A 25,559-nucleotide genomic window follows, 5' to 3' on the forward strand; every position below is an offset into this window, starting at 1 on the left:
GATTCCCATCTGGTGCTTTTCTCATTACAACATGACCTGATTCACACGCCGCCTTGTCCCTGGTCTGTACCTGGTGGTTCTCCCTCAATCTCAGCTGGCGCAGAAGGGCTGTGAAAGACAGGACCCGGTCCTCTTGGAGCCTCTGGTTTGCTATGAGTGTGGGGCACTAGAAGAGGACGCCAGAAAACGCATCGCCCACTTCTATCCCAAGTCTGAAAGTGATCTACAACACACACACACACACACACACACACACACACACACACACACACAGTGTCAGGCTCTGTGATCACCTAGCTGAGAAATATTTCCTTGATAGGGCATTGTGTGAGACAGGAATTTTTAACAGCTGCCATAGGAGAGGTTATTGATTTTAAAGGAGAACATCTGGCCTAGGATACATACACCTTTCAGAAGCTCCTGGTCACACACAATGACCAACAATGGAGAGCTTCCAGCTCCAGGAGTCATGTCAACACCAGGCACGAAGTCCCTGACCACAATACCATCAAATGGGCCACTAATCAGTGGTGGGAACTGCCTCCAAATATGCAAATTCCAACAGAAAGGAAACACATTTGATTGGATTCTTCCCCCCCCCCCCCCGCCCCCCGTACGCGGGCTTCTCACTGTTGCGGAGCACAGGCTCCGGACGCGCAGGCTCAGCGGCCATGGCTCACGGGCCCAGCCGCTCCACGGCAGCTGGGATCCTCCTGGACCGGGGCACGAACCCGCATCCCCTGCACCGGCAGGCGGACTCTCAACCACTGCGCCACCAGGGCAGCCCCTGATTGGATTCTTTTAAAGAGCCCTACCATTCTCACATCTATTTTGGGTTTCATATTTATCAGCACTCAACATTCTAAATGTTCTAGTCTGGCTATCCCTATTTCTGGGTGACAACACCGGGAACACTTTATTGCAACATTCATGAGAGGTGCCTCGAAAGTGAGGGCGCTCGGATCTCTCGAGGCCATTTTTTTCTGCGGTTCCTTTGAGAACAAAATCAGTGTTATTGTATTTTTTAAATGTCTATCATATAAGGTTTTGATCAAGTTCAATACGAGGAATATGAATTTAAAATATCCTTTGTTGTAATCATGAACTAGGAAAACTGAGAGGAAACAGTTCTTTTTTTTTTTGGAAACAGTTCTTGAAACTCTGACAATTTCAAGTTTATGGAAACATTGAAAAGTACCACAATTCTATAGACTGTCCTGCAGAAATTTATCTTTCTTGGGCTCCATAAGTTTCTGTAAGAGTAAGGTTCTCTTTCATCTAAACTCTTCCTAGAAATTTGCTTTCTCAAGTGGAGATAAATCATTTGTTTTACAAAACAAGAGCCTGTTGTGTGTTGTGTGTTCCGTCTCAAGCAATAAATTGCCTTTGTACCGTATTTCTGGTCTCTTTCCATATAGCCCGCTGTATCCTATATACAGAATCCTGAAAAATCCTTTCCACTTGTGTAGGAAAGCCACGACTTTCTTCCTCCAGGGCGTTGATGGTTCGCAGAGCAAAGGGAGTCCTTTCTCGGGGCAGGGGGTTGTTCAGAGGCCGCATGGGGATGACGGAGTTGTACTTGTGCTGCCTGTTAACAGAGTTCATGAGGGACGTATAGAATTGGAACTTACACCAGGTATCTCTTAAAAAGTTTTTGGTCAATAATAAGATTGTCCAGGCAGACCCATTGACAGCATCATCCAAATTCTGTAAATGCTGCCTGCCACATGGCATCTCAGCAAAGATTATTCCAGGTTTGATGCCGAAGTCATTTTCCAGAAGATTCTGGACTCGGAGGGCTTCGTCTGTGTCTTCTTCAGCATGCAGTATCACAAATTTGAGGAACACCTCTTCTTCTGCTTCCTCTTCTGGCATCTCCTCCACTCCCTTGGCTCCCTCCTGCTCCCCTGTTGGCATCTCTGCTGTATTGCTATGAGCAGCAGCGTCACTCAGGGACGTTTCTTCAGATTTCTTGGAATCTGACTTGTGCTGTCTTTGACTCGTGTCCACACTGTGGCTTTTACCCCAAGTGAGAGAAAGAGGGCAGGGATCCGTTTTAGACTTTCCGATACCCATTATAAAGATCCAAATCAGAATAGGAAAGCTTTATTTCTCAGCATTTCATTTCATTCTAAAAGGAGAAATAACAAAGCAGAAGAATACCGTAAACTTAATCAAAACATTAAAAATGGAAAATTTCATTCACCCCGAAAACCTCAAAAAGATTATAATATAAAGTTCTCTAAGAAAGAATTGCCAAACAGATCATTGGGAAATGAAATCACTGGTCTTTTTTGAGCTTCACAAGGGCTACCACAGGTAGTCAAAGGTAAGTTAAACAGAGGGTCCAGTTTAATATAACAGGAGACATTTGGAAATTTTAAATCGTATTATAACCACACTATAAACCTCCAAATTAAAATAAATTACTTTGGTATTTTAGAGAAAAGGTACCATATCAACTCTACCCATATGGAGTTTAAATCCAACTTCTCCATAACCAAATTACTGTGTAAGCTAGAAACAGGAAAACCTAAAGAAACCAAATATTCCAACATTAAACACAAAATTTGTTTTTGTATCAAACACAAATACAAAACAGAATACAAATATCCTAAAGGTGGCTAGCAGGCAGCTCTACTGACTCAGAACAAAGAGAAGATCTGAAATGTCAAATGACTTGTTGCCCAGAATTCATGGGTTCAGAGCCTTTTTGTTTGTCTAGGATCAGGCCATGTTGTAGTGGGGCTCGTGCAGAAACTGTAATAAGGATTGTGAAAAGTAAGGAATATATTTTCCAGCTAATCTTGGGAATACTTAAGAAAACATTTATTCACCTAGGGAGAAATTAACATCTTGGTTTGGAAGTGAAATCTGGAAACAAAGCCTTGTGATTTTCACCAGTGAAATTAACAAATAATCACTGTAGTCTATACTTGTTCTTTTATTTTAAAGATCCTAAATTCAGAGTGTAAGAATTAGATCAGCTGTGAAAGAAAGGTACTCCATGTAAATCTAATTTAAATAAATCTTCAGATAATGTTGGCAGTGTTGTTAATATAACCCCCAAACAGGCAGTTTCAAGGGGGGTTCTTTTTTATCAAAAGACAGAAAATTTAGAATAGATAATTATAAATTCCATGTTTTCAAACTATGGGCCCATAGGCTATATTCTAAAGCATTTTTATTTATTGTTCGTTGGCAAAGACCAGAGTTCAAGAAGAAATCAGAATTTTATTCATTATGACCTAAGTAACATAGCTACATATACCAAAATATTTCAGGTTTAGAAGAAACCATTCAGCAAAAATGGTGAAAAACTGTTATGGGAAGAAAAAACAAGGAAAAACACAGAATTTTTTTCTAATGTATATATGGAGTGAAAGGGTTTGCTACTGCCTCTGAATAGTGAAGGAATTGCTGGCTATTGCCTGTCATTTATTCTGTCTGTACTTCAGGTTCTGATCCACAGTATACTGTGCCAGCCACCAAGTGGTAGTCTAAGGCATGACAACCCTCCAATGCTATTGATATCCCAATTAATAAACCTAAATGAACTCAGACTCTCTTCACTGGTTAGGATTAACTGCTGACTTTTTTATTGTATCATGAAAAAAGTTTTACCATGCAGAATTGCGAAAGAAGGTTCCCCTGAATTTAAAAAAAAAAAACTATCCAGAGAAATCTATGAAAGCATCAATTAAAATGATCTTCACTTATTCGTTGAGACAGGTTTGTTAAACCAACTTAACTTCATTATCTTAATCACTAGTTGCTGCAGATGAGTGCATGTGAAGTAATATAAAAGATTTTCACTAAAAAGTGTTGAAAACTTCTAAGGTAAAATGGTGTGTTGAGGCAGAACACAGAATCTTTTGAGATAAATAAAAAGAAACAACCAAAGAATTACATTATGAATAAAAATTACAATTTTACGTCTCATTTTTCTTAAACACTGGTCAGCAAAAAACAGCAAAATACTCCAGAAATCTACAATGTGCTGTTCCAACTCCCAAACACTCCTGCCCACCCCCACCCCCCACCCGAAGCAGACCAGCGAGAAGAAAATTAGTGACAATGTCTGAAAACTTCACCATAACCTTCTAATTTGGAGAGGAGAGTAAGGAGTTAGCCAAGGGGAAAAGATGCGGGAAGTTCTGCGCTGGAGATCTACCTTTCCCACCACCACATGAGTCAGAGATGGGGAAGTGGTCCAGATTCTTCACAGGGGTTCTCAAGGCTGGAAGGAAGCGTGGAGAACCTGACTGTGCTCACCCTGAGCTAATTAACTCCGTCAACAAAGAGAACAGAAGGAAGGCAGGGAATGCAGAAAGAAATAGGGGAGGGGAGAAGGCTGGCACAGAGAATCCTGCAAAGCCTCTTCAATGTCCTCCTCCTCCAACAGGGACAGTTAGCATCAGGGTTAAAACACTGAGATTTCAGCTCCTTCCCCTCATCTAAGCGGGAGGAGAGTGAAGGTGGCTGCAAGGGAGAGGCACACAGGATCACTGTTCACAGGAATAAAAACGTGTGTGTGTGTGTGTGTGTGTGTGTGTGTGTGTGTACATTTTTTTATTTACTTTTTTAGAAGGGTAAACTTTGAAAATATTTATATTGAAAAGTCCCACTCCCATCCTTGTCTTTCCCATCCATCCTGTTGCCCCCATGGCCTCTTACTGGTGACCGCTTTTATTAGTTTTTCCTATATCCTTCCAATATTTCCTCATGAATACATATATTTTTTCTTTCCTTTTTTTAAAAAAAGTATTAATGTATATATACACATACACTGCCAAACAGCAGTAGGTAGGTAAGTAGATAGACAGATAGACAGTAGATGGCTTTTTCCCTTAGTAATATAACTTCAGAGCCTTCCATATCAGCACACGGAGAACCTCCTCTTATTTACATAATCTCGTAGCATGTGAATGTACCATAACTGTCCCGTTCTTCAGTATGTGATTTGTTTCCAGTCCACTACTATCATGAACAATGCGGCAATGAATAACTTTGTACAAAGGTCATTATGTGCACGGTCATCTGCAGAATAATTGCCCTAAACAGGATTTCTGTATCAAAGGACAAATGCATTTGTCATAGTGATAGATTTGGCCAAATCGCTCTCTGTAAGATTGAACCTTTTCCGGTTTGGTTTTGCTTTTCACTTGACAGAATGACACCTCCACCTCCATCCCTTGCCCCAGAAAAGATCTAAGACCAAAACTACCAATTACTATTGACCACAGCCCAACTGAGCTAATCACATCCCTTCAGGGCAACAGAAATGTGGAAAGATACAACCCATCAGAATGGAGCCCTTAAACTGAAGTTCTGCAGGGAAGATCAACAGGTCCAGGATAAGAAGAAAAGAGTCCAGAATGTATTCACTCTATATCTAGGAAAACAAAGGTGCCAAAGGAATCCCCCCACATTCAATAGGAGTAAGATGAAAAGAACAGCACGGCATATATGCACACTGGGCAAGTGCGCACATATGTTACAGGAAATAAGAAAGAAGAAGAATCAGAGCATGCAAGAGGCAAATAAAAAATTCCATTCTCATTAAGACTACGTGCTCTGGAATCAGACTGCCTGAATGTAAATCCCAGCCCTACTATAAAAAAAACTGCAAGACTTTGTACAAATTACTGTACGTGTATCTCTGCGTTTGATTTCATCATGTGTAAAATGGTGATAATTATAATACCTACCTTTAAGGTTTTTACAAAGATCAAATGGCTTAGACGAGTGCTCCATAAATGTCAGCAGTTAATATTGTTATTAAATACATAACAAAGAAGCTAAAGAAAACTTTACGGTTTCACTTTAGTAGCAATAAGAGAAGGCAGAACTAAGCTGTGTGCCTACAGGGGGGTGAGTCGGTGTGGCAGAGGACACCTGCAGAAGTTCCCTTTGACTGTTTCATTGTTCTCAGTAAAAGAGGAAGCAAAACCCCTTCCTTAGGACTGCCCCAAACCTCAATCTCATTTTGCAGTATAAATGATACAGGATGGAGGCTACTGAGGTGAGATTACCATGTCCACAAGGTTATTATTCTTCCTCAGCCCCACCCAATGCCGATTAGTGTCTGTGTGTACTCTTGCTCCCAGCAGAAGACTTCTGTGGCTGGAGGAGAGTGAGGGCAGCACCCGTTGGGTCCTATCCCAGGACAGCCCCTCTCCATGCAGAAATTTCCCAGGAGGTTCCTCAGGGTGGTTACAGCCATCAGCCCTCTCTCCCCTGTCCCAAACTAAAAACTGAAACTTCAGTGTGAATTTCTCTTTCATACAAAGTTTACTTTCCTCACCAAGACCTTTGTGAGAGTCAACTGTATGTGTCAGCTGGGCTAGGCTATGGTGTCTAGTTGTTTGGCCAAACACCAGTCCAGATGTCGCTCTGAAGGTATTTTTTAGGTGAGACTGACACTTAAAGCAGTAGACTTTAACTGTAAAAATAATGAATCACTCTGCTGTATACCTGAAACTAATATAATATTGTATTAATCAACTATATTTCTATTTTTTTAAATAAATAAAGCAGTAGACGTTGAGTAAAGATTACCCTCCATAGTGTGGGTGGAACTTACTCAATAAGTGAAGGCCAGAGCAATACTGAGGTTCCTCAAAGAAGAAGGAATTCTGCCTTGGGATGGCAACATAGAAACTCCACCTGAGTTTCCAGCCTTCAGACTCAAGACTGCAGTCACCTCCTGTCTGTTTCTAACCCTGCAGATTTGGGACCTGCCAGCCCCGCCAGTCACATGAGCCAATTCCTTAAAATGAATCTCCCACCCTCCCTCCCTCTCTCTCTATAAAACCTACTGGTCCTGTATCTCTGAAAAACCCAAATACAGCCCTCCTTAAAAGTTTGTTGCCCTAGAATTAAGAGTTACTGTTTCCATTTAAAAAAAATTTTGACCACTTGGGAAGAGAGGCTCCCAAAAAGCAGTTAAGTAAAACAATGATCAGTAATAATTTGATAATAAAATACATATGCATAAACCATTTTCAACCTGTCCATGCATTTACCACAGAAAAAGCTTATGTGTTTAAATCACTGCCTCTGAAATTTCACACATTTAACGAACATTTAGGCATCTAGTACTTGGATCCTTTAGCCCTGGAGAACTTTTCAGTTGTCTTTCCTATCTGAATAGCACCATCTTGTGGGAAATACATACAAAATTAATAGTTTCTTCCCTTAATTCAATTAATAAATAGGTTTTGTCATTATTAATAAGGGTTGTCGAAAACGTACTCTGCACCAAGACCTGCTGGGTTTTCGGGATGTGGACCCAGGATAAGCAGATGATTAGGACTCATTGCACTGCTGCTTCCTTCAAATAACAGGTGCTACCAGAGCACTCAGGATGGACACGCAGTGGGGAGCACTGCATCAGTAAGGCCGAGAGGCGGACGGTTTCCAGGCAGCGGGAGCGGCACTTGCAAAAAAAAAAAAAACACTGAAGCACCAGAGGGCACAGTGTATTAGGATCATTTTGCACCAGGTGTTTAGATGGCTCAAGTCCAAATATGCAGGGGTGTGAGGGGAGAGGATAGTGGTGAGAGATAAGGAGGGAGAGATAAAAAGGATTAGAGTGAGTAAGGAACCTAGTTTACTTGGTTCAGGACTTTGAACCTGATCGTGTTGGCAGACAGAGAGCCCCTGGTGGGTATTAAGCAGGGGAGTGACACGATCTGACTTGTTTTAGACAAGAGTAAGGAGACTAGGCTTAAGGACTGTAAGGCCCTGGATGGGGAGAACAATCAGTTGAGAGGCTGTCACAGTAACCTAGATGAGAAAGCAGAGCCCTGAACTGAGGAAGGTATGGTGGAGATGAAGATATGTAGGAGGTGCCAGGGGTTGGGAGGGTGACAAAGAAAGAAGGATCAAGTATGCTTCCCAAGTCTATGCCTTGTTACATTCGCTGAGTCGTCTGCTGAGACAAGCAGGGTGTGGGGGTTGGATGTAGCTGACCAGTTAATCCAGTTTGGGACACAGGGAGCTTAGGGTGCCTGTGACCTGGAAGAGGAGCTGTCCAATAGGTACTTACACATGTAGGTCCGAGGCTGAGGAGAGCATCTTGATGGGAGATAAAACCTTGACACTAGCTCAAATCTGTGAGTAACTGAAAACAAGTAGAAAGAAAAGAGAAGGAAGAGAGCTGAAGACAGAATCAATGCCTGAGGGGCACCTGGAGGAGGGGGACCCATAAAGGAGAGGGAGGAGTGGCACCCGAGCAGCAGGAAAATCAGGCACAGAATCCGGAAGCCAAGGCAGCAGAGTACCTCGAGCAGCGGTCGGCGTCCAAGGCATTGAGCCCCTTGAGGTTCACCGGAGCAGTTACAGGGGATGGTGGGAGTCACCAGTATGCACAAGAGTCTAGAGGATGAGGGGGCGGGGGAGGGGAAAGCTTAGCTAAGAAGGAAAGAAGCCAACAGCTACAAACGAACATAGGGTGGGGAGAGGATTGCACGAAGAGAGGAGAAACTCAGAATGCTTGGAAACGGAGGGAACTGGCTAGTAGAGAGAAAGGATGAAAAGTATGGATGGGAGCTTCTTAGAGCTGAGCTGTTCTCCTCTTGGTCACTGGGCAGCTCTCTCTCCTACTCCCCCTTTCCCTGGGAGAGGAGAGAGGCCACCTAACTCCTGAGGGTGCTAGGTCCCGGGGTAATGTCTGTGATGAATACTGCAGATGATGTGGTGACCTACAGAACTTTGGGTTTTAGCTTCTTGGGAGAAGGTGAGTGCTCTTTGCTTTTTTTAAAATCAGGGATGGCTGCATTATATTGTAAGAGAGCACATTTCTTGCTGGAGGTTTAGGTATGGAAAGAAGGGAAGGTATGGATATTAAGTAGCCAAAGGGGCGTTCTGTAACAGATCCTGCAGATTTGCTCACGCAAAACTTATTCCAACTTCCTTTTAGTGAACCTCCCTGTACTTCCTGTGCCACAAGTACTAAAAGCTCTATTTCCTAGACTTCCTTGAAGCTAGGGTTCTGGATGTAATTTAAGTTCTGCCAATCAGATGTACTTACTAGTGTGAGTTAAATATGAAGGGAGGCAGAGCATGAGGCAGTGACTTTGCTGGTTAAGGCTCTAGCAGAGTTGGTGTGATTCAGAGCTGGCAGCTTGCTGATCGGGCGGGAGGTTTCATGGTTGTGGCAAAAGCTCCAGCTCCGGACTTCCCTGGTGGCGCAGTGGTTAAGAATCCGCCTGCCAATGCAGGGGGCACGGGTTCAAGCCCTGGTCCCGGGAAGATCCCACATGCCGCGGAGCAACTGAGCCTGCATTCTAGAGCCCACGCACCACAACTAGTGAATCCCCATGCCGCAACTACTGAAGCCCGTGTGCCTAGAGCCCGTGCTCCACAACAGGAGAAGCCACCGCAATGAGAAGCCCGCGCACCGTGACAAAGAGTAGCCCCCACTTGCCGCAACTAGAGAAAGCCCGCGCGCAGCAACGAAGACCCAACGCAGCCAAAAATAAATAAATAAATAAATAAATTTTTAAAAAGCTCCAGCGCCACTACACCCGTACGGTAGGTGGTGGTCTGAGGTATTCCTAGAAACTCAACCTGGACTCTAGCTCTTCAACTTACCCAGTGATACTGTACATTTTGTAATATCCTCTAATGCACACTTTCCTGCTTCAACTAGCTATAGTAGACTCTGTTCTCTGCAACAAAACTATGATTGATACAACATCCAAATCCAGGCCAGGGAACTACAGCAGGTCAGCAGCAAAACATGGTGTGCCACCTGTTTTTATAAGTAAAGTTTTACTAGAAGACAGCCATGCCTATTCATTTCTGTATTGCCTATGGCAAATGTCATGCTACAGAGGCAGAGTTGAAGAATTCCAACAGGAGCCGTGTGGCCTGTATCGCCCGTGGTATTTATTGTCAGGACCCAACAGAACAGACCTGAGCCAGCCAGACAAGGAACACGTAGACTTTTCTTTCAGACTTCCTCACACTGGAAATATTTTATTAAAATAAAATCCCAACTAGGGTGATCAATATCTTCAGGAATAGGATGGGTAGAATTTGAATCCACCTGTTCTTTATTGAAATAACATTATTGAGAGTCAGCTGTCATTTATTTATTTTCTTCTTTTGGGACTTGCACAGAATCCATAAGGATAGCAAAGGCCCAGTATAAAGGAAAGGATTAATTATCAAATACTACCCATTGACACTTACAGTCTAACTAAGCTAGTGCCTGTGTTTTTCATTTTAGGTACCAAAGCCTGCATTAGAAATGTTAAGGATCTGTAGGAGTCTAAAACCCTATATCTTGCCTTCATGGCTCTAGTCACACTACAATTAATTACATGTTTGAGTATCTGCTTAGTTTCTCATCTTTCCCATTAGACTGTAAACTCTATCAGAATTAACACCAAATCTGTCTTGCTTGTCACTGTATCTCCAGAGTCTTGCACATAGCCAGCATTCAACAATACCTTCTGAATGAATGAATGAAATTAGACAATTCCAAATATGAGACCTAACACAGCTTTTCAAGTTGAGAGATAGCTGAACAGATAGCTCTTTATCATCCCTAGCATATAAATTATTGACTCAATCAGAATAGGGACCAGCCTATCCAAATGTATGGATTTTTTAATGAGCAATTATGTTACATTTTTAAAAACTGTGTGAATATAAATATGGTACATTCATTTCAAGATACAGCTCAAAGGTCATATTTGGCAGAATGCTTTTCCTCTGATCTCCAGGTTAAGTACTCCTCCTCCGGCTGCCCATAATATCTTGCTCATATTTCTTATAATATGTGTCGTACAGCACTTTTAACTTGTCTTCCTTGCTGGCCTGGGAGGTAGCTTCCAACTCATTTTCCCAGACTTCTCCACCATGGAAAATGGCGCCATCATCTGCCCAGTTACAACAGCCAGAAACCTCAGGCATCACTGACACTTTCCCCTTCCACTCCTACACTTTCACTTCCAAGCTGTCAGCAAGCCAACCTGTAAGACACATCTCAAAATGTTCCGCTTCCCTCCCCACTGCATTTTCACTCTAGATCAACATCTCTCCCCTAGTCTACTACACTGCTCCTTCCTAATCGGTCTCCTACAGCCACTCTTGGTCAGTCTAATCCATTCTCCACTCAGCAGCCACAACGATCTTTTTAAGTACATACAACTGATCAAATTACTACCATTTACACCCCTGCAATGGGTTCCTACTGCTCTTAGAATCAAAATTTCTTAATATGGCAAGGATGCCCTGCATGATCGGGCTCCTTCAGCTCCAAGTTTATCTCGTGCTTTTCTTCCCTCTGCTCCCCCAGTTCCCTACATGTGTGTCTTTTTTTGTTTCTCAAACTTGCTCAGCTTTCTCCTGTCACAGGATCTATGGAAACATTTTATTGCAATTCTGAAGTATGAGTTACATGACTATATTTTCTTATTAGAGAACTTGTACATAGTATCATAGGCTAGCCAACATTCTATTGGAGGTACACAATCAAAATGTTCAAAAAGTAGGGAATGGCAACATGAACTATGTCATATTATTCATATGGTTGAACCCTATTAAATCATCAAAATGTTTACGAATGTTACAAATTATTTTAACGACATGAGAAAATGCTTCCATAACAATAAGTGGAAAAAACAGACTATAAAATAAAATATACTGCAAAACTGTAAAAACAAACTATAGAGAAAATAGACTGGAATGAAGTATACCAAAAAGTTAACATTGGTTAGCTGTGTATGGTAGATGTGTGAATGTACATGTATCTATATCTATACACCCTTTTTCTACGATGATAATGTAATCTGGAAAAAAGAAGATTTTTTAGTAAATACATTATTCTCTAGATTTTGTGTTTTTAAATAGAGGTCACATTCACTTAATGCCTCAAATAGTATATACCTTATGTGTCATACCTGCACATTTTGGATGGGTTGAGCTCACCTCCAGGTTTAACTGTTTGACCTCCTGTTTTTGTTTTTTTTTTTAATCTACATGAAAATTTTCCAATAGTCTGGATTTGCTAACTCTAAACCCAACAGGGGTCCTCCAATATCTTACTTAATTACACATACTGCAAGGCAGAATATTCATCTCCACAGTACCTAAAACAGGTCCTTGAGCAAGTAAATGTTTAATTAATTTTTTAAAAATTGCTTCTATCAGGTAGAAAAACAAAAATACACAAACTGGTCTTCCCCTGGGCACCGTCTTTTTCACCTGTGGAGCCTGTCTCTTTTCTCAGCTGCTAGGAAGGTCCAGGTCGATGAGTGCTGTCTAATCAACATACAGAAGCTTGGGGCAGGAGATCTGATCACGATTTTCCTCATGGCTTTCCTTTAACCCTCCTATTCTTTGTTCCATATTCCAAATCCCTTTATTTTAAAATTTTATTTAATCTTCTATTGTATATGTTTATTCAAGCATCTGAAATCCCAAATCTGAAATGAGAAAAAAAAATGTTTTTCTGTTCTTTTAAAAGAGAGAAAGGTATTGGGTTGGCCAAAAAGTTCATTCAGGTTTTTCTGTAAACTTTTTGGCCAGCCTAATAGTACCTATTCTACTGGTAACATCACAGAACTAGTTCCTTGGGATTAAAATGACAAACATTATGTAAATTAAACGGTCTTTTATTCCCCAACAGCTTTCCGTGAAGATGAAAATATTGTTTTTCATTTCCATTCCCACATATTTTAAAAAGAGAACTGAATCTTGCTATGAATCTTGTTATTCTGACACTGGCTCAGTCACTACACAACTTAAAGACGTGTATAATATTCTCTGAACAAGTGCCTTCATTTTTCTTCTTCCCATTAAAACTACCTGTTTCTGGTACCACTCAACAACGCTCTGAATCAGAGACTACTGCTTCCCACTGAAGCAAAGGAACTGAAAAAAAATATTGCATATTCCTTCCAGTAAACAGAGTATTTTCCTTTCATTTTCCATATTTAAGAATGAGAACTAGCCTTAAAGGGCAAACCTTCTCCAAACCAGGAACAACATTTTATAAAAACACAGACGGTAAGGGCAAACTTGCACATTTTATCAAAGTGAGACTCAAGAGAAAGCTGCTTGTGCACTTTCAATATTAGAGAGTCCTAGCAACCAATAAGGATTTAACAGTACCATAAGCTTCGTGGAATATTAGAGAACAGCGCTCAGTATCTAACAGCCACCAACCCAGAGGATCAGTGACAAGAAGATGTTACCAGGACTAAGGCAGTAACCCCTGAGACAGTATGTGAACAGGGGAGTGAGGAAAGTGAAGGTGTACAGCCTGCGATGGCCTAGCAGAGGCCTGCTGCAGGCAAGGATAACAGGAGCAAGATCAGAGCCACTCCAGCTGAGAGGTCGGGGCCGGGGGCGGGGCAGGGGGAGGCAGGTGGGAAGCAGAAGATAAGACCAAGGAAACAGTCAGGGGTGAGATGACACAGGGCTTTGAGCCATGGTAAGAATTTGGTTTTTATGATTCTGATAAGAAGCCACCAGGTTTTGAAGGGACGTGAAAGTTCTGATTAGTTATTTTTAAAAAACCACCGCTGTTTGGAGAAACACTATAGAGAAGCAAGGGTAGAAGCTGGAAGACCAAGTCAGAGTCTTCACAGTCGTCCAGTAAAAGAGAATTGTGGTTTGTGTTAGAGAGGGCACATAATACGTGGTCGAAATTGAGCTATGTTTTCAAGGTAGAGTCAACAGAGTTTGCTGGATGCTTGGATGTGCGGTCAGAGCTGAAAAGAGGAGTCGATGATGATCCCTAGAGTTTCAGCCTCACTGAATGGCAGTAACATTTCCTGTGATAAGGAAGGTAAGTGAGGGGCAAACAGAAGAGGACTGGGTGGGTGTGTATCAGTAATTCTGTTTGGACATACTACATTTAAATGCTGATCAGACTTCCTAGTGGAGATGTTGAGCAAATAAACACATGCGTCTAGAGCTCAGGACAGAAGTAAAACTAGAAAGAAAAATTTGGAAGTCATCAGCTTATAGATGTTATTTATAGTCATGAAATATGGCTTGGGATAGAAATTGCCTTGGGAGAAAGTTATGGCTCAAAAGAGAGTATGGCCAAGAACCAAGCACTGTGGCAGTCTAACAGTGGTTGAGAAAAGAAGGAAAAGCCTGGAGACACAGAAAGAGTGACCAGTGAGGTGAAAGGAAATGCAGAAGAAGGTGGCGGTGACCTGGAAGCCAAATGCAGAAAAAATATCAAGGAGGAGGGAGCGAACAACTGTGTCACAGGAAGTGGAAATGTACACAGACACTGGATTTCACAAGTGACATAGGGGTGATGGAGACAAAAAGCCTGAGGTGAGAGTGTGGAGGAGGAAACAGGAGGAGGAGAAATAAAAGCTTAGAGGCAAGTCTTTCAAAGAGCTTTTTCTCATTCTCTTTCTTTTTTCTTTCTTTTGTCTTTTTAAGTAAAAGGGAGCAAAGAAATGGGTGGGACCTAGAAGGAGACGTTTGGTCTAGTGGGGATTATTTAAACGCGAGTTATTTATCAGCAGGTACTTGTTAAACGGATAAATTTAAAAATACCACAGGGAGCCAGTGATTCAACAGATGAGGTGCAAGACATCCAAACATACAGCTGGAACTCTGAGCAACATTTACTTTGTTTCAGGAGAATGTAAGGCATTATTCTATATATGACCATCTACTTTCTGATTTCAGTGAGATATAAAATGGAGTTGCTTATCTCTATTTATAACCAACGCACTATTTAAGATTATTTTTAAAGACTTTTAAAACCAAAGTTTACTGCCATGAAAAACTGGAGAGGTTCTAACTAACAAAATTCTGAAAACGAACTCACAGCTGCCAGCCCAAATTATTTTTAGCCAAATTAGCTTTGGGACAAGATCCCAAATCAGCAAACCAAAACCAAAATTTTCTGCACTGGCTCAAGTGTGCCTGGAGGAGGCTCCCACAGAACCTTTAAGCCCTCTGAGACGCTGGGCTCTTTGCTTAGGGTTCTGAGGTTTCTTTAAAAGAGAGGTTTCCTAGTCAAAATGAAACTTAAAAGACAGGCAGAGAGTTGGCGGGTGTGCTCCCTTCAGAGCGAGGCAACTTTGCTGGAAGGACGGCCGGCTCGCCCACCCCCACGCCTCCCGGCCCCCAGCCCACCCGCCCGGACGCCCGCTACTTGCCGGGGAGGCGGGCGACGCGGCAGCTCCGCCGTAGCTCCGTCCTCCGCGCCCGCCGAGCGCTGCTGGACTTCCCGTGGGCGTCGGGAAGGAGAGGCGGCCCGCCCACTACGCGCCGCAGACCCCGCCCCACGCCCGCGGCCACGCGCCGCGCGGAAGTCAGGGGGCCGCCGAGTCCCCTCCCCACGGGGACGCGCCGCCACTTAACCCTTCAAGGCCGGCCCTGCCGGAGGGAGTACGGGTTTTACGAGGCTGGAAGTCTCTGGGCGGCGGGAAGGAGAGGCCGGGCGGGCGGAGGAGGGGAACTCGCGCAGGATAATTGTCCCTGCGCTGCATTTTGTTTGTTTTCTCTCTTTTTTTTAATGTCCCTTGAGGCCCGCCTTGGAGGCCAGGAAGGAAAGGGACTCAGCTGTCTGTTCCTTACAGACGTGAGTGCGGGCTTGGGAGCTCCATTCGCTGCTCCCGCGCCTACCTAGCGCGCCCAGCCTTGAGCCTGCAGCGGAGCCCGGGTCTCCCTACAGAAGCCCCTAGACTCTAAAGGGAGGAAACAGCCAGTCTCACCCAAACAAACCCTCTAAGACCCTTCCCGAGGTACAGCGACTCTCCGGGCCCTCCAAGTTGGTCCCTTGGCCCTTCCTTTCTCTTTGGGGTTCTTTCACTGACTACTGCTGCAGTCAACCACATCCCTCGTTGGGGGTGGTGGCGTATCAGTACCTCCCCACTCTCAACACCAACCAAAAGCCACCTTGAGAAAGATTCCTTTCTCAGACTCTTTTTCACAGCCGAAATTAGAACTCCGCTTAATATTTAGGGAGAACAGAAAAGCAACCGAGTAATTCTAAGAAGGATAAAATGCCTGATAAAGCCAAATATGTTATCCTACCATATCTATCTCAGGCTCCCAATCCCAGTCATTCCCAAAGAACCCAGTTCAGAAACCACATACCCCCCCTAACCCCACCCCACCCCACCCCCGCCTTCTTTTCAGGCAATCCCTACTCACTGCCAAAGGAGGAGAACCCCATTACTAAACATCAGAGAAGACAATGAATAGTACATTGGAATTGAAGGTCCATACCTGGATCCCAGAGGCTTACTACTGGTAGAGCTAAGTTATTTTCTCTTCCTCTCCCCCCTACCTAACATGAGGATGGGTCATTGAAGGTGGCACTGGCAGACAGTAATTACTTGGTGAAATGCCCAATTAACCATCATGTCAATACAATTCATTATCCACTGACAGTGGTTTCTCCTCCTCCCTCTATTGACTTTTCAGGTAAACAGTGGCCTCCCTGTTACTAAATCTGGTACTTTTTGTTGCCTTTATTTCCCCTTCATTTCCTAATCTCCCTTTGGCAATTGACAAGGTTGATCATTGTCTCCTCCAGATATTCTAGTTCCTTGATATTAACAACCCATGGGGCCTTCATGCTTATCCTACTTGTTAAAATTCTTCTCTTTCAGTCTCTTCTGCCTGTTCCTCTTCCTCTGGCAACCCTTCATACCACTGCTTTCCAAACTTCTTCATTGAAATATCACTAATGACAAATGCGATAAACACTTACTTCCCCATTCATCACCCACATCACATGCATAAGTGAACCTAAAGTCACTAATGTTAAGGGCAAATTTACTTGAATTGTCTCATTTTATGTTTTAAATTGCTCCAAATTTTGCACTGTTCTTCATAAATATTCACATGTTGTACTAAAAAAAATTTCAAATTGGTTACCAGTTAAATTTTTCTCCCCAAATTATCAAGTATACATGTCAAGAAAATGCACCAATCACTTATGCCACAAATATTTAGAGTCTTCTAAAGGCACTAGGGATATAGTGTGAACAAGACAGAGATGGCCCAGTCCTCATGGAGATTTTGCAGTCTAGAGCAGGAGACAGAGGACAGACATGATGCACAATTTCAGATCCATTCATTGAAAAGAATGAATGGAAGAAAGCACAGTAAAGTGGGGAGGAGTGCTAATTAAGTCAGGAAAGAGATGGCTTCTCTGACATGTAAAACGTCTTTCCTGTGGCTTCATACCCTTGAAACCCTTGGCATTCAATGCTCGTGTTTTCAGGGTCTTGATCCACTGTCCTCTTTCACTTACTCTACCATTTCCCTGGATTATCTTACATATGTCCATCAGACTCACAGCTCAATCGGTAAGGATATAAATGATTTGAACATGATTAATGAACTTGACCTCATTGACAGATACAGATTATGGCACCCAATACAATTTCAGAACACATATTCTTTTCACGTACATATGGAACATTAACAAAATCAGACCATGTTTTTGGCCATTGAGCAAGTCTCCACAAAGCAAATCAAAACAAATCAAAAGACTGAAATAATATGAATGTGTTCACTAACCACTAATCTGAAAAACAAAAACAGAAACGGGAAAAGCCCCTATATGTCTGGAAATTAAATGACACATTTCAAAATAAGCTGTGGGTCAAAAAATAAACCACAACAGAAATCATAAAATATTTCGATTTGAATGTTACTAAAAATACTAAATATCAAAACTTGTGGGATATAGCTAAAATACAATGAGAGGGAAATTTCTGGTCTTAAATGGGCATATCAGAAAACAAAGCCAGAAAGTCAACTGTCTAAACAACCACATCAAGAAATTAGGGAAGGAAAAAAAAACCCCAGGAAATGAAATCCAAATAAAAAGATAGAAATAATAAAAATAAGACCAGAAATTCAAGATTAGAAAAAAAATAACAGAGGATCAACAAGAGCAAAAGATGGTTCTTTGAAAAAGACTAATGAAATTAATAAACAGCTGGTAAAACTAGTCATCAAAAAAAGAGAGAAGACACAAATAACAATAGTAGAAATAAAAAGGAAACATCACCACAGATCATGACATTTAAAATATGAAAGATATTAACAACTTCATTCCAATAAGCTATTTAGATGAAATGAACTGGGAGAGACAGTTATCCATGTGTCTCTTATGTTCCTCTATGTCTTAATGAGTACGTGCAAGATCCTGACTACTCTTTACCTGAGCCATTTCTTAGGGTAGCATTTACAGTGAGCAGCCTTGAGATATGAGGTACTGTCTCCTTCCAGGATAGAGAACAAGCTTGCTTACTGCTTGCTATAAAAGTGGTGGATTCCTTAAGCTCAGTGTTCCTCAGATGTGACACAGACCCACTGCACGTGTAGCACGGACCTGGGCCTCGTGTCACCCACAGGGGGCTTGTGAGCAAGAGGAACCATTGCAAATATGCTGATAGTAGTGCCGCTTGCTGTGTCATGAGTAACGAAATCCTTTGTCTCTGATCCAGGAGTTTTGTGTCTTCTGCCAGAATCCATGAGACAGTAATAGGCTAACTTATTAGATTGTAAGTGGGGTAAAATCAAATCCCAGACCTGACAAAATGGATAGGAGGGACTGCTAGTGACAGTGAAGATATCATCAAATTCTCTCCCCCCCAAACAAATATAAACTGGACAAAATTGTCAAAAACAATCATTTGAGGGCTCTGGAAATTGACCAAAGGAAAACAACAAATTGAGAATCATTTATTCACTTTAAAAAACTCTGCTGAATTTTGGGTAGGAGTAGTGGGAATCTGCAGCATTCTAACCAGAAGCTGCTCTTATCTCCCAACCCCCATATACTCCTCAGCTTTGTTGGGGCAACAGTGCTACCAGCATGAGGCCAGCAATGAAAGCCAGGAGCCCCACAGCTGGAGGCAGCCAACTTGACTTGGTAGAGGGCAAAAAGTCCATACCTAGTGGTGCTGTCAAGAAAAATTGCACACTTGGGAGGAAATAAATGGAGAAAGCCCATAGCTGTTAGCCTGAAGTCATGATCTCACGTGAGGTGTGCAGCAGACCAGTGGATTTAAGTTCTCTTTTGGCCAAAAATTTAACAGGGAGATCCTGGAAATGAGAGAGCCACTGAGGGTCAAGATAGGCTCTTCACTTATCTCTGCGTGACTGGGAGGCGACATATACACAGGGAGACACAGGCTTGCCCCTACAAGCCTGCCCCTGCAGATATCTGCATTTGAACCCTGGTTCTAGCACTAACTGTGTGACCTTTGTCAAGTCCATTTAACTGTTCTGTGCATGTTTCTTAATCTGTAAAATGGGAAAAAGCAGTTTTTTAAATATAATAGTTATAATAAATATAATTTATTTACTTGAGAGAAGTAAATAAATTACATTGAATGCAGAACATAGTACAGCAGGCAATAGTATTACAAAAGTATTTACTATTATTACTTCTCAAAATGTGGTTTAAAAACACTTGCCTCAGAATTCTGGAGGGAAGTCCAAGGTTCAATCCAGGTGTACTGAATCAAAGTCTCAGGTTCAGGGGAAGGAACCTGAGAAAGATCAGTTTTTTTACAAGTTGACTAGGTGATTCTTATACCACCAATGCTTGAGAACTATTATTTTTAGGTAAGATTTCTGGTTTTCTGTTTGGGGTCTATGTGCACATGCTTGAAGGTACAAATTATCATATTTACTTCAGTATCCTCATTGCCTAGCACACAGCAGACATTTAGTCAAACATCTGTTAAATAACAGAAAGCTTTATTTAAAGCTAATCAATGTCCAGTGCTGCAATTCCCACAATGTGGAATAAATAACAAATTAGGCTTACAATTCAAACCTTTATATTAATATAAAAGAGCTAAAATTACTCTAATATCATACAGAGCAGGGATTCTTTAATAAAACTTTTTGAGTCATGGACTCCTTTGAGAATGTGATGAAAACTACAAACTCTCTTCAGAAGACTGAAGATATATATTAAACCTTGCAAATAATTTTAAAGGGTTCACCTCAGGTTAAAAACATCTCATATGAAAACTGGCTTGTTGTCTGTCTCCTAGAACAAAACACTAAGTTCTTGTTTATCACTGAATCTCTACTTCTAGAAAAAAGGACAGAGCATAGTTGGCACTAAATAAATATTTGCTGAATGAATAAATGAGTCACTGATAAAAGGATGCTATCTGGAGGTTATCTGGAACTCCTTGAGTCACCCAAGGGTGATGTACAGTAGAGAATGAAAGCACAGATGTTGTATATCTTATTCATGACCAAGATGTAACCTGGAATTTCTAGAGGTGGGTAATGAAAAAACAGGTCACTTGGACCAATGTTTCCACTTAAGACGAAATATGAAGAAACACAATAAGCACCTTGAAGACGTAAGACAGAATTTACCTCATCAAATTCAGGAAGAGGTTGAGTTCAGGAAGCTACTTTTGCCCTTCGGGTGGCTGCCAATCTAGAGAAGTAAGTTGAGAAGCAGAGTTGTACTGTCATCAACAAGAGTTGGAAAGACAACGGTTGGGTTTGGTATTCACCGAAAGTGGTGAAACACCCCTTGCTCTACACTGAAGCCCAAGGGCGCTACCCTGGAGTGAGGGTACAAACTGCAGTGCAGTGGGCCCTCTGGAAGGCCATAAAATCTAAAGCCTAAGTTCCAGACTGCTAATGACCACAGGTACACAGCAGAAAGAAACAAAAACCTCTTAGGGAAGAGAAAATCATCCTAGATCTTACATTATTTCTGTTTTTTTTTTCACGTTTCTAATGCAAACAATCAAAGATAATGAGGTAGAAGAATAACCAAGACAACATTAACTAGAAGCAACATGAACTACAGACAGCAGAAACAGAACCAAAGCAGGCTGTAGATATTGGGATTCTCAGACACAAAGTGTAATCCATGGAAATAAAATCCTCACTGAAAAACGCAGCAAGGGACTGGATACCATAAAAAGTAACAGAGCAGATAAGAAAAAGAATCTAACAGAAAAACAGAATTAAAAATAGAAATTATGAACTCAATGAATGAGTTTCACCGCAAATTAAAAACACCTGAAAAGTGAAGTTGTGATTTAAAAGCTACATAAGAAGAAACTAGGATGATCAGAGAAAATAAATATAGAACATATAGAAGAAAAATGAAGATATATAAGAAATATACCAAGAAGGTCTAACATATGTTTACTCAGGGCCCCAGAAGACAGGAGAGAGAATATTGGGCAGAGGCAATATCTAAAGAGATTATAGTTGAGAATGTCCCAGTACTGACATGTCAGCTCATCCAAGATGCCTAATAAAACCCAAGTGGGAAAATACAATGAAATTTTCACTTAACACAGCATAATTAAACAGCAGGAAATCAAATACAAAGACAAAATCTTGAAAGCAGCCAGAGGAAAAAAGACAGATTAGTTTCAATGGAGCAAAAGACTCATAGCTGATTTCTTCATAGTAACAAAATGGAAGCCAGAAGACGATGAGAAGATATCCCCAAGTGAATTCTATGTCCAGCAAAAATCTCCTTCAAGAATGAAGCCAAAATGAAGACATTAAAAAAACCCCAAAAAACATGCATTTGCAACCAGCTGACTGGCACTAAAGGAAATTCTAAATGTATTCTTCAGGTGGAAGGAAAATTATTCCAGATGGAAGCTCAAAGACACAGCAAAGAACAAAGAGCAGGACTTCCCTGGTGGCGCAGTGGTTAAGAATCCACCTGCCAGGGCTTCCCTGGTGGCGCAGTGGTTGAGAGTCCGCCTGCCGATGCAGGGGACACGGGTTCGTGCCCCGGTCCGGGAGGATCCCACGTGCCGCGGAGCGGCTGGGCCCGTGAGCCGTGGCCACTGAGCCTGCGCGTCCGGAGCATGTGCTCCGCAACGGGAGAGGCCACAGCAGTGAGAGGCCCGCGTACCGGAAAAAAAAAAAAAAAAAAAAAAAGAATCCACCTGCCAGTGCAGGGGACATGGGTTCAAGCCCTGGTCCGGGAAAATCCCACATGCCACGGAGCAACTAAGCCCGTGCGCCACAACTACTGAGCCGGCGCTCTAGAGCCCACGAGCCACAACTACTGAGCCCATGTGCCACAACTACTGAAGCCTGCGCACCTAGAGTCTGTGCTCTGCAACAAGAGAAGCCACTGCAATGAGAAGCCTGTGCACCACAACGATGAGTAGTCCCCTCTCACCGCAACTAGAGGAAAGCCCACATGCAGCAACAAAGACCCAACATAGCCAAAAATAAATAAATGAATAAATAAATTTACTTAAAAAAAAAAGAACAAAGAGCAAAGAAGGTGGCAAATCCATGGGTAAATCTAAATGAATATTGGCTATATAAGACAATAGTAATGACTTCTAGATACAGAATATACGACAATATACAAATTGAGAGGGTGGTAAATGAACTCATAAAGCAATTGTCAAAAAATTCCAAAGAATTTAAATCATATACAGAATATATTATCTGATCACAATGCAATTATGTTAGAAGTCAATAATAAAAGAGAACTTAAATACTTATTTTTGGAAAGTAAGAATAATAGTTCTAAATAATATCTATGGCTCAAATTAGAATAATGAAATCAGAAAATTCTTTGAAATTGATGAATAACTAAAACAGATATCAAGACTTGTAGAATGGAGTTCATGGTAGGCAGAATTCTAAGATGGTCCCTGAAATCCCTCCCTATCTCCATATCCATATCTTTGTGTGGGCAGAGCCTATAACTTGCTTCTTACCAAAAGAATATGGCAAAGGTGAAAAGATTTTGAAAATGCAGTTAAGGTCCTTATTCAGTTGACTCTAAATTCATCAAAAGGGAGATTATTTAAGGGTAGGGCCTCTGATCTCATCAGGTGAATCCTGTCAGTCTTTCCCTGAAAGAAGAGACTCAAAGCAACATATTTCCTCCTGCTGGCCTTGAAGAAACAGTCATGATGTGAAATGCTTATGGAAAGGAGAAGCCTCCAGTGACTGAGGGCCTCAGTTCTACAGCTGCAAGGAGCTGAATTTTGTCAACAACCTGATGAGTTTGGAAGAGGACCCCCAAGCTCCAGATAAGAAGGCAGTTCAGGTGACTACTTGACTGTAGCCTTGTGAGACCCTGAGCATAGGACTTAGCTAAGCTGTGCCAAGACTCTTGACCTATAAATACTGTGCAATTATAAAAGTATGCTGTTTTAAACTGGTATGATTATGGTAATTTGTTATGTAGCACAGAAAATTAACATGGAGCTAAAGTACAATAAGAGGTAAATCTATAGTTTTAAATATGCATTAGACTGTAAAGTTAAAAATCTGAACTAAATATCCACTACAAGAATATAGAAAAATAATGAGCAACTCAACCTAGAGAAAAAGAATATCATAAAAAGCTGAAATCAATGAAACAGACAACAAGAAAAACAACTGAAATAGTGGCTCTTGTATATATACAATGGAATATTACTCTGCCATAAAAAAGAATGAAATCTTGCCATTTGCAACAACTGGGTAGACCTAGAGGGCATTATACTAAGTCAGACAGAGAAAGACAAATACTATATGATTTCACTTATATGTGGAATCTAAAAAACAAAACAATGAACAACCATAACAAAACAGAAATAGTCATGGATACAGAGAACAAATAGGTTGTTGCCAGAGGGGAGGGGGGTGAGTGAAATAGGTCAGGGGAATTAAGAGGTACAAACTCCCATACAAGATAGATGAGTCACAGGGATGAAATGGATAGCACGGGGAATATAGTCAATAATAACATAACATCTTTGTATGGTGACAGAGGGTAGCTAGACTTACCATAGTGACCATTTTTTAATGTACAGAAATATTGCATCACTATGTTCCAGGAACTGGCATAGTGCTGTAGGTCAATTATATTTCAAAAACAACCAAACAATCTCATAGAAAAAGAGATCAGATTTGTGGTTACCAGAGGTGGGGATGTGGGGATGAGGGGTGAGGGGGAACTGGATGAAGGTAGTCAAAGGGTACAAACTTCCAGTTATAAGATAAATAAGCACTAAGGACATAAATTACATGATTAATGTAATTAACATTGCTGTATATTACATATGAAAGTTGTTAAGACAGTTGTAAGAACTCCTACGAGTTCTCATCACAAGGAAAACTTTATTTTTCTTTCACTAAAATTATTGTGGTAATCACTGCATGATGAATGTAAGTCAAATCATTCTGCTGTACACCTTAAACTTATACAGGGTTGTATGTCAATTATATGTCAGTAAAACTGGAAGGAAAAAAATATTGGCTCTTTGAAGAAAACAATAAAAGTGATAAGCCTCTGGTAAGACTGGTCAAGTAAAAAAGAAAGAAGATACAAATATTTTACATAATACACAGTGGTATAAATTTGTATACTACAAATAGCAGTAATAGGAATGAAAAGAACATCAGTACAGATTTGGCATATGATAAAAAGTGGGCAGGGATAACCCTGTGCTAATAAATTTGAAAATGCAGATGAAATGGACAGATTCTTGGGAATATTCCATTTACCAATATTATATAAGAAGTACTCTTATTAATAAAAAAATTGAATCAGTATCCCACAAAGACCAAACCAGACTCCAACCAAACACCTCAGATTTGTAACAAAACATTTAAGGAGGAGTAATGTAAATTTTATAGACTCTGTTCCAGAAACTAAGAAAAGAAAGCCACTCTCCAGCTCACTGTATCAGGATATATAATCTTGATATTAAGCAAAAATATTAAAACAAACCAAATCCAGTTATTAAAAACAAACAAATCACATCATGACTAGACTGGTTTTACCTCAGAAAAATGTTGGTTTAATAATAGGAAAGCAATTCTTTGACCACATAAAAAGAATAAAGAGAATAAAGGCAGCAAAACAATCATTTTTCTCAACAAATACAGAAAAAAATTGTTTTATAAAATTCAACATCATTTATGATCATAAAAAAAAACTCTTAGCAAACTAAGAATAGAAGGGAAATTTCTAAATTTAGTAAAATTACTGTAAACTGTCTACAGGATACCTTGAAAGCATTCCTAGAGAACAGGAACAAAACAAGAATGCCTATTATGACCACTTCTATTCAGCACTGTACTGGAGGTCCCCGCCAATGTAATTAGACAAGAAAAAGAAAGAAAAGGTGTGAGGAATAGAAAGAAGAATCTGTCCCGGCTTGCAGATGGTACAACTATATACACAGAAAATCCAAAAGCATATACAAATTACTGTAATTGACAAGAGAATTTAGCAAAATTGCTGAATAGAAGAATCAATTTAAAAGTTGTATTTCCACATACTAGCAACAAATAAAAAATTTAAAGATTATAATAGCATCAAAAATATAAAGAAAACAATATTAATTTAACATGGGACTTCCCTGGTGGCGCAGTGGTTAAGAATCTGCCTGCCAGTGCAGGGGACACAGGTTCAAGCCCTGGTCCAGGAAGATCTCACATGCCGTGGAGAAACTAAGCCCGTGTGCCACAACTACTGAGCCTGCGCTCTAGAGCCTCCAAGCCACAACTATTGAGCTCACGAGCCACAACTACTGTAGCCCGCGCACCTAGAGCCTGTGCTCTGCAACAGA

General features: G+C 41.1%; 1 protein-coding gene across 1 annotated transcript; it reads right to left on the bottom strand.

Moving 5' to 3' along the window:
• Positions 1–605: 605 nt before the first annotated feature.
• LOC307184310 (TIR domain-containing adapter molecule 2) lies at positions 606–15,224 on the bottom strand. The gene is made up of 2 exons (XM_079917685.1): positions 15,153–15,224; positions 606–2,131 (listed from the first exon to the last, which is right to left on the bottom strand). Exon 2 carries the CDS (start codon positions 2,074–2,076, stop codon positions 1,369–1,371), a length of 708 nt encoding a protein of 235 aa, XP_079773811.1. The 5' UTR covers positions 2,077–2,131; positions 15,153–15,224; the 3' UTR covers positions 606–1,368.
• Positions 15,225–25,559: the final 10,335 nt, after the last annotated feature.

This window comes from Stenella coeruleoalba (genome assembly GCF_951394435.1).
Source record: "Stenella coeruleoalba genome assembly, chromosome: 3".
NCBI lineage: Eukaryota > Metazoa > Chordata > Mammalia > Artiodactyla > Delphinidae > Stenella > Stenella coeruleoalba.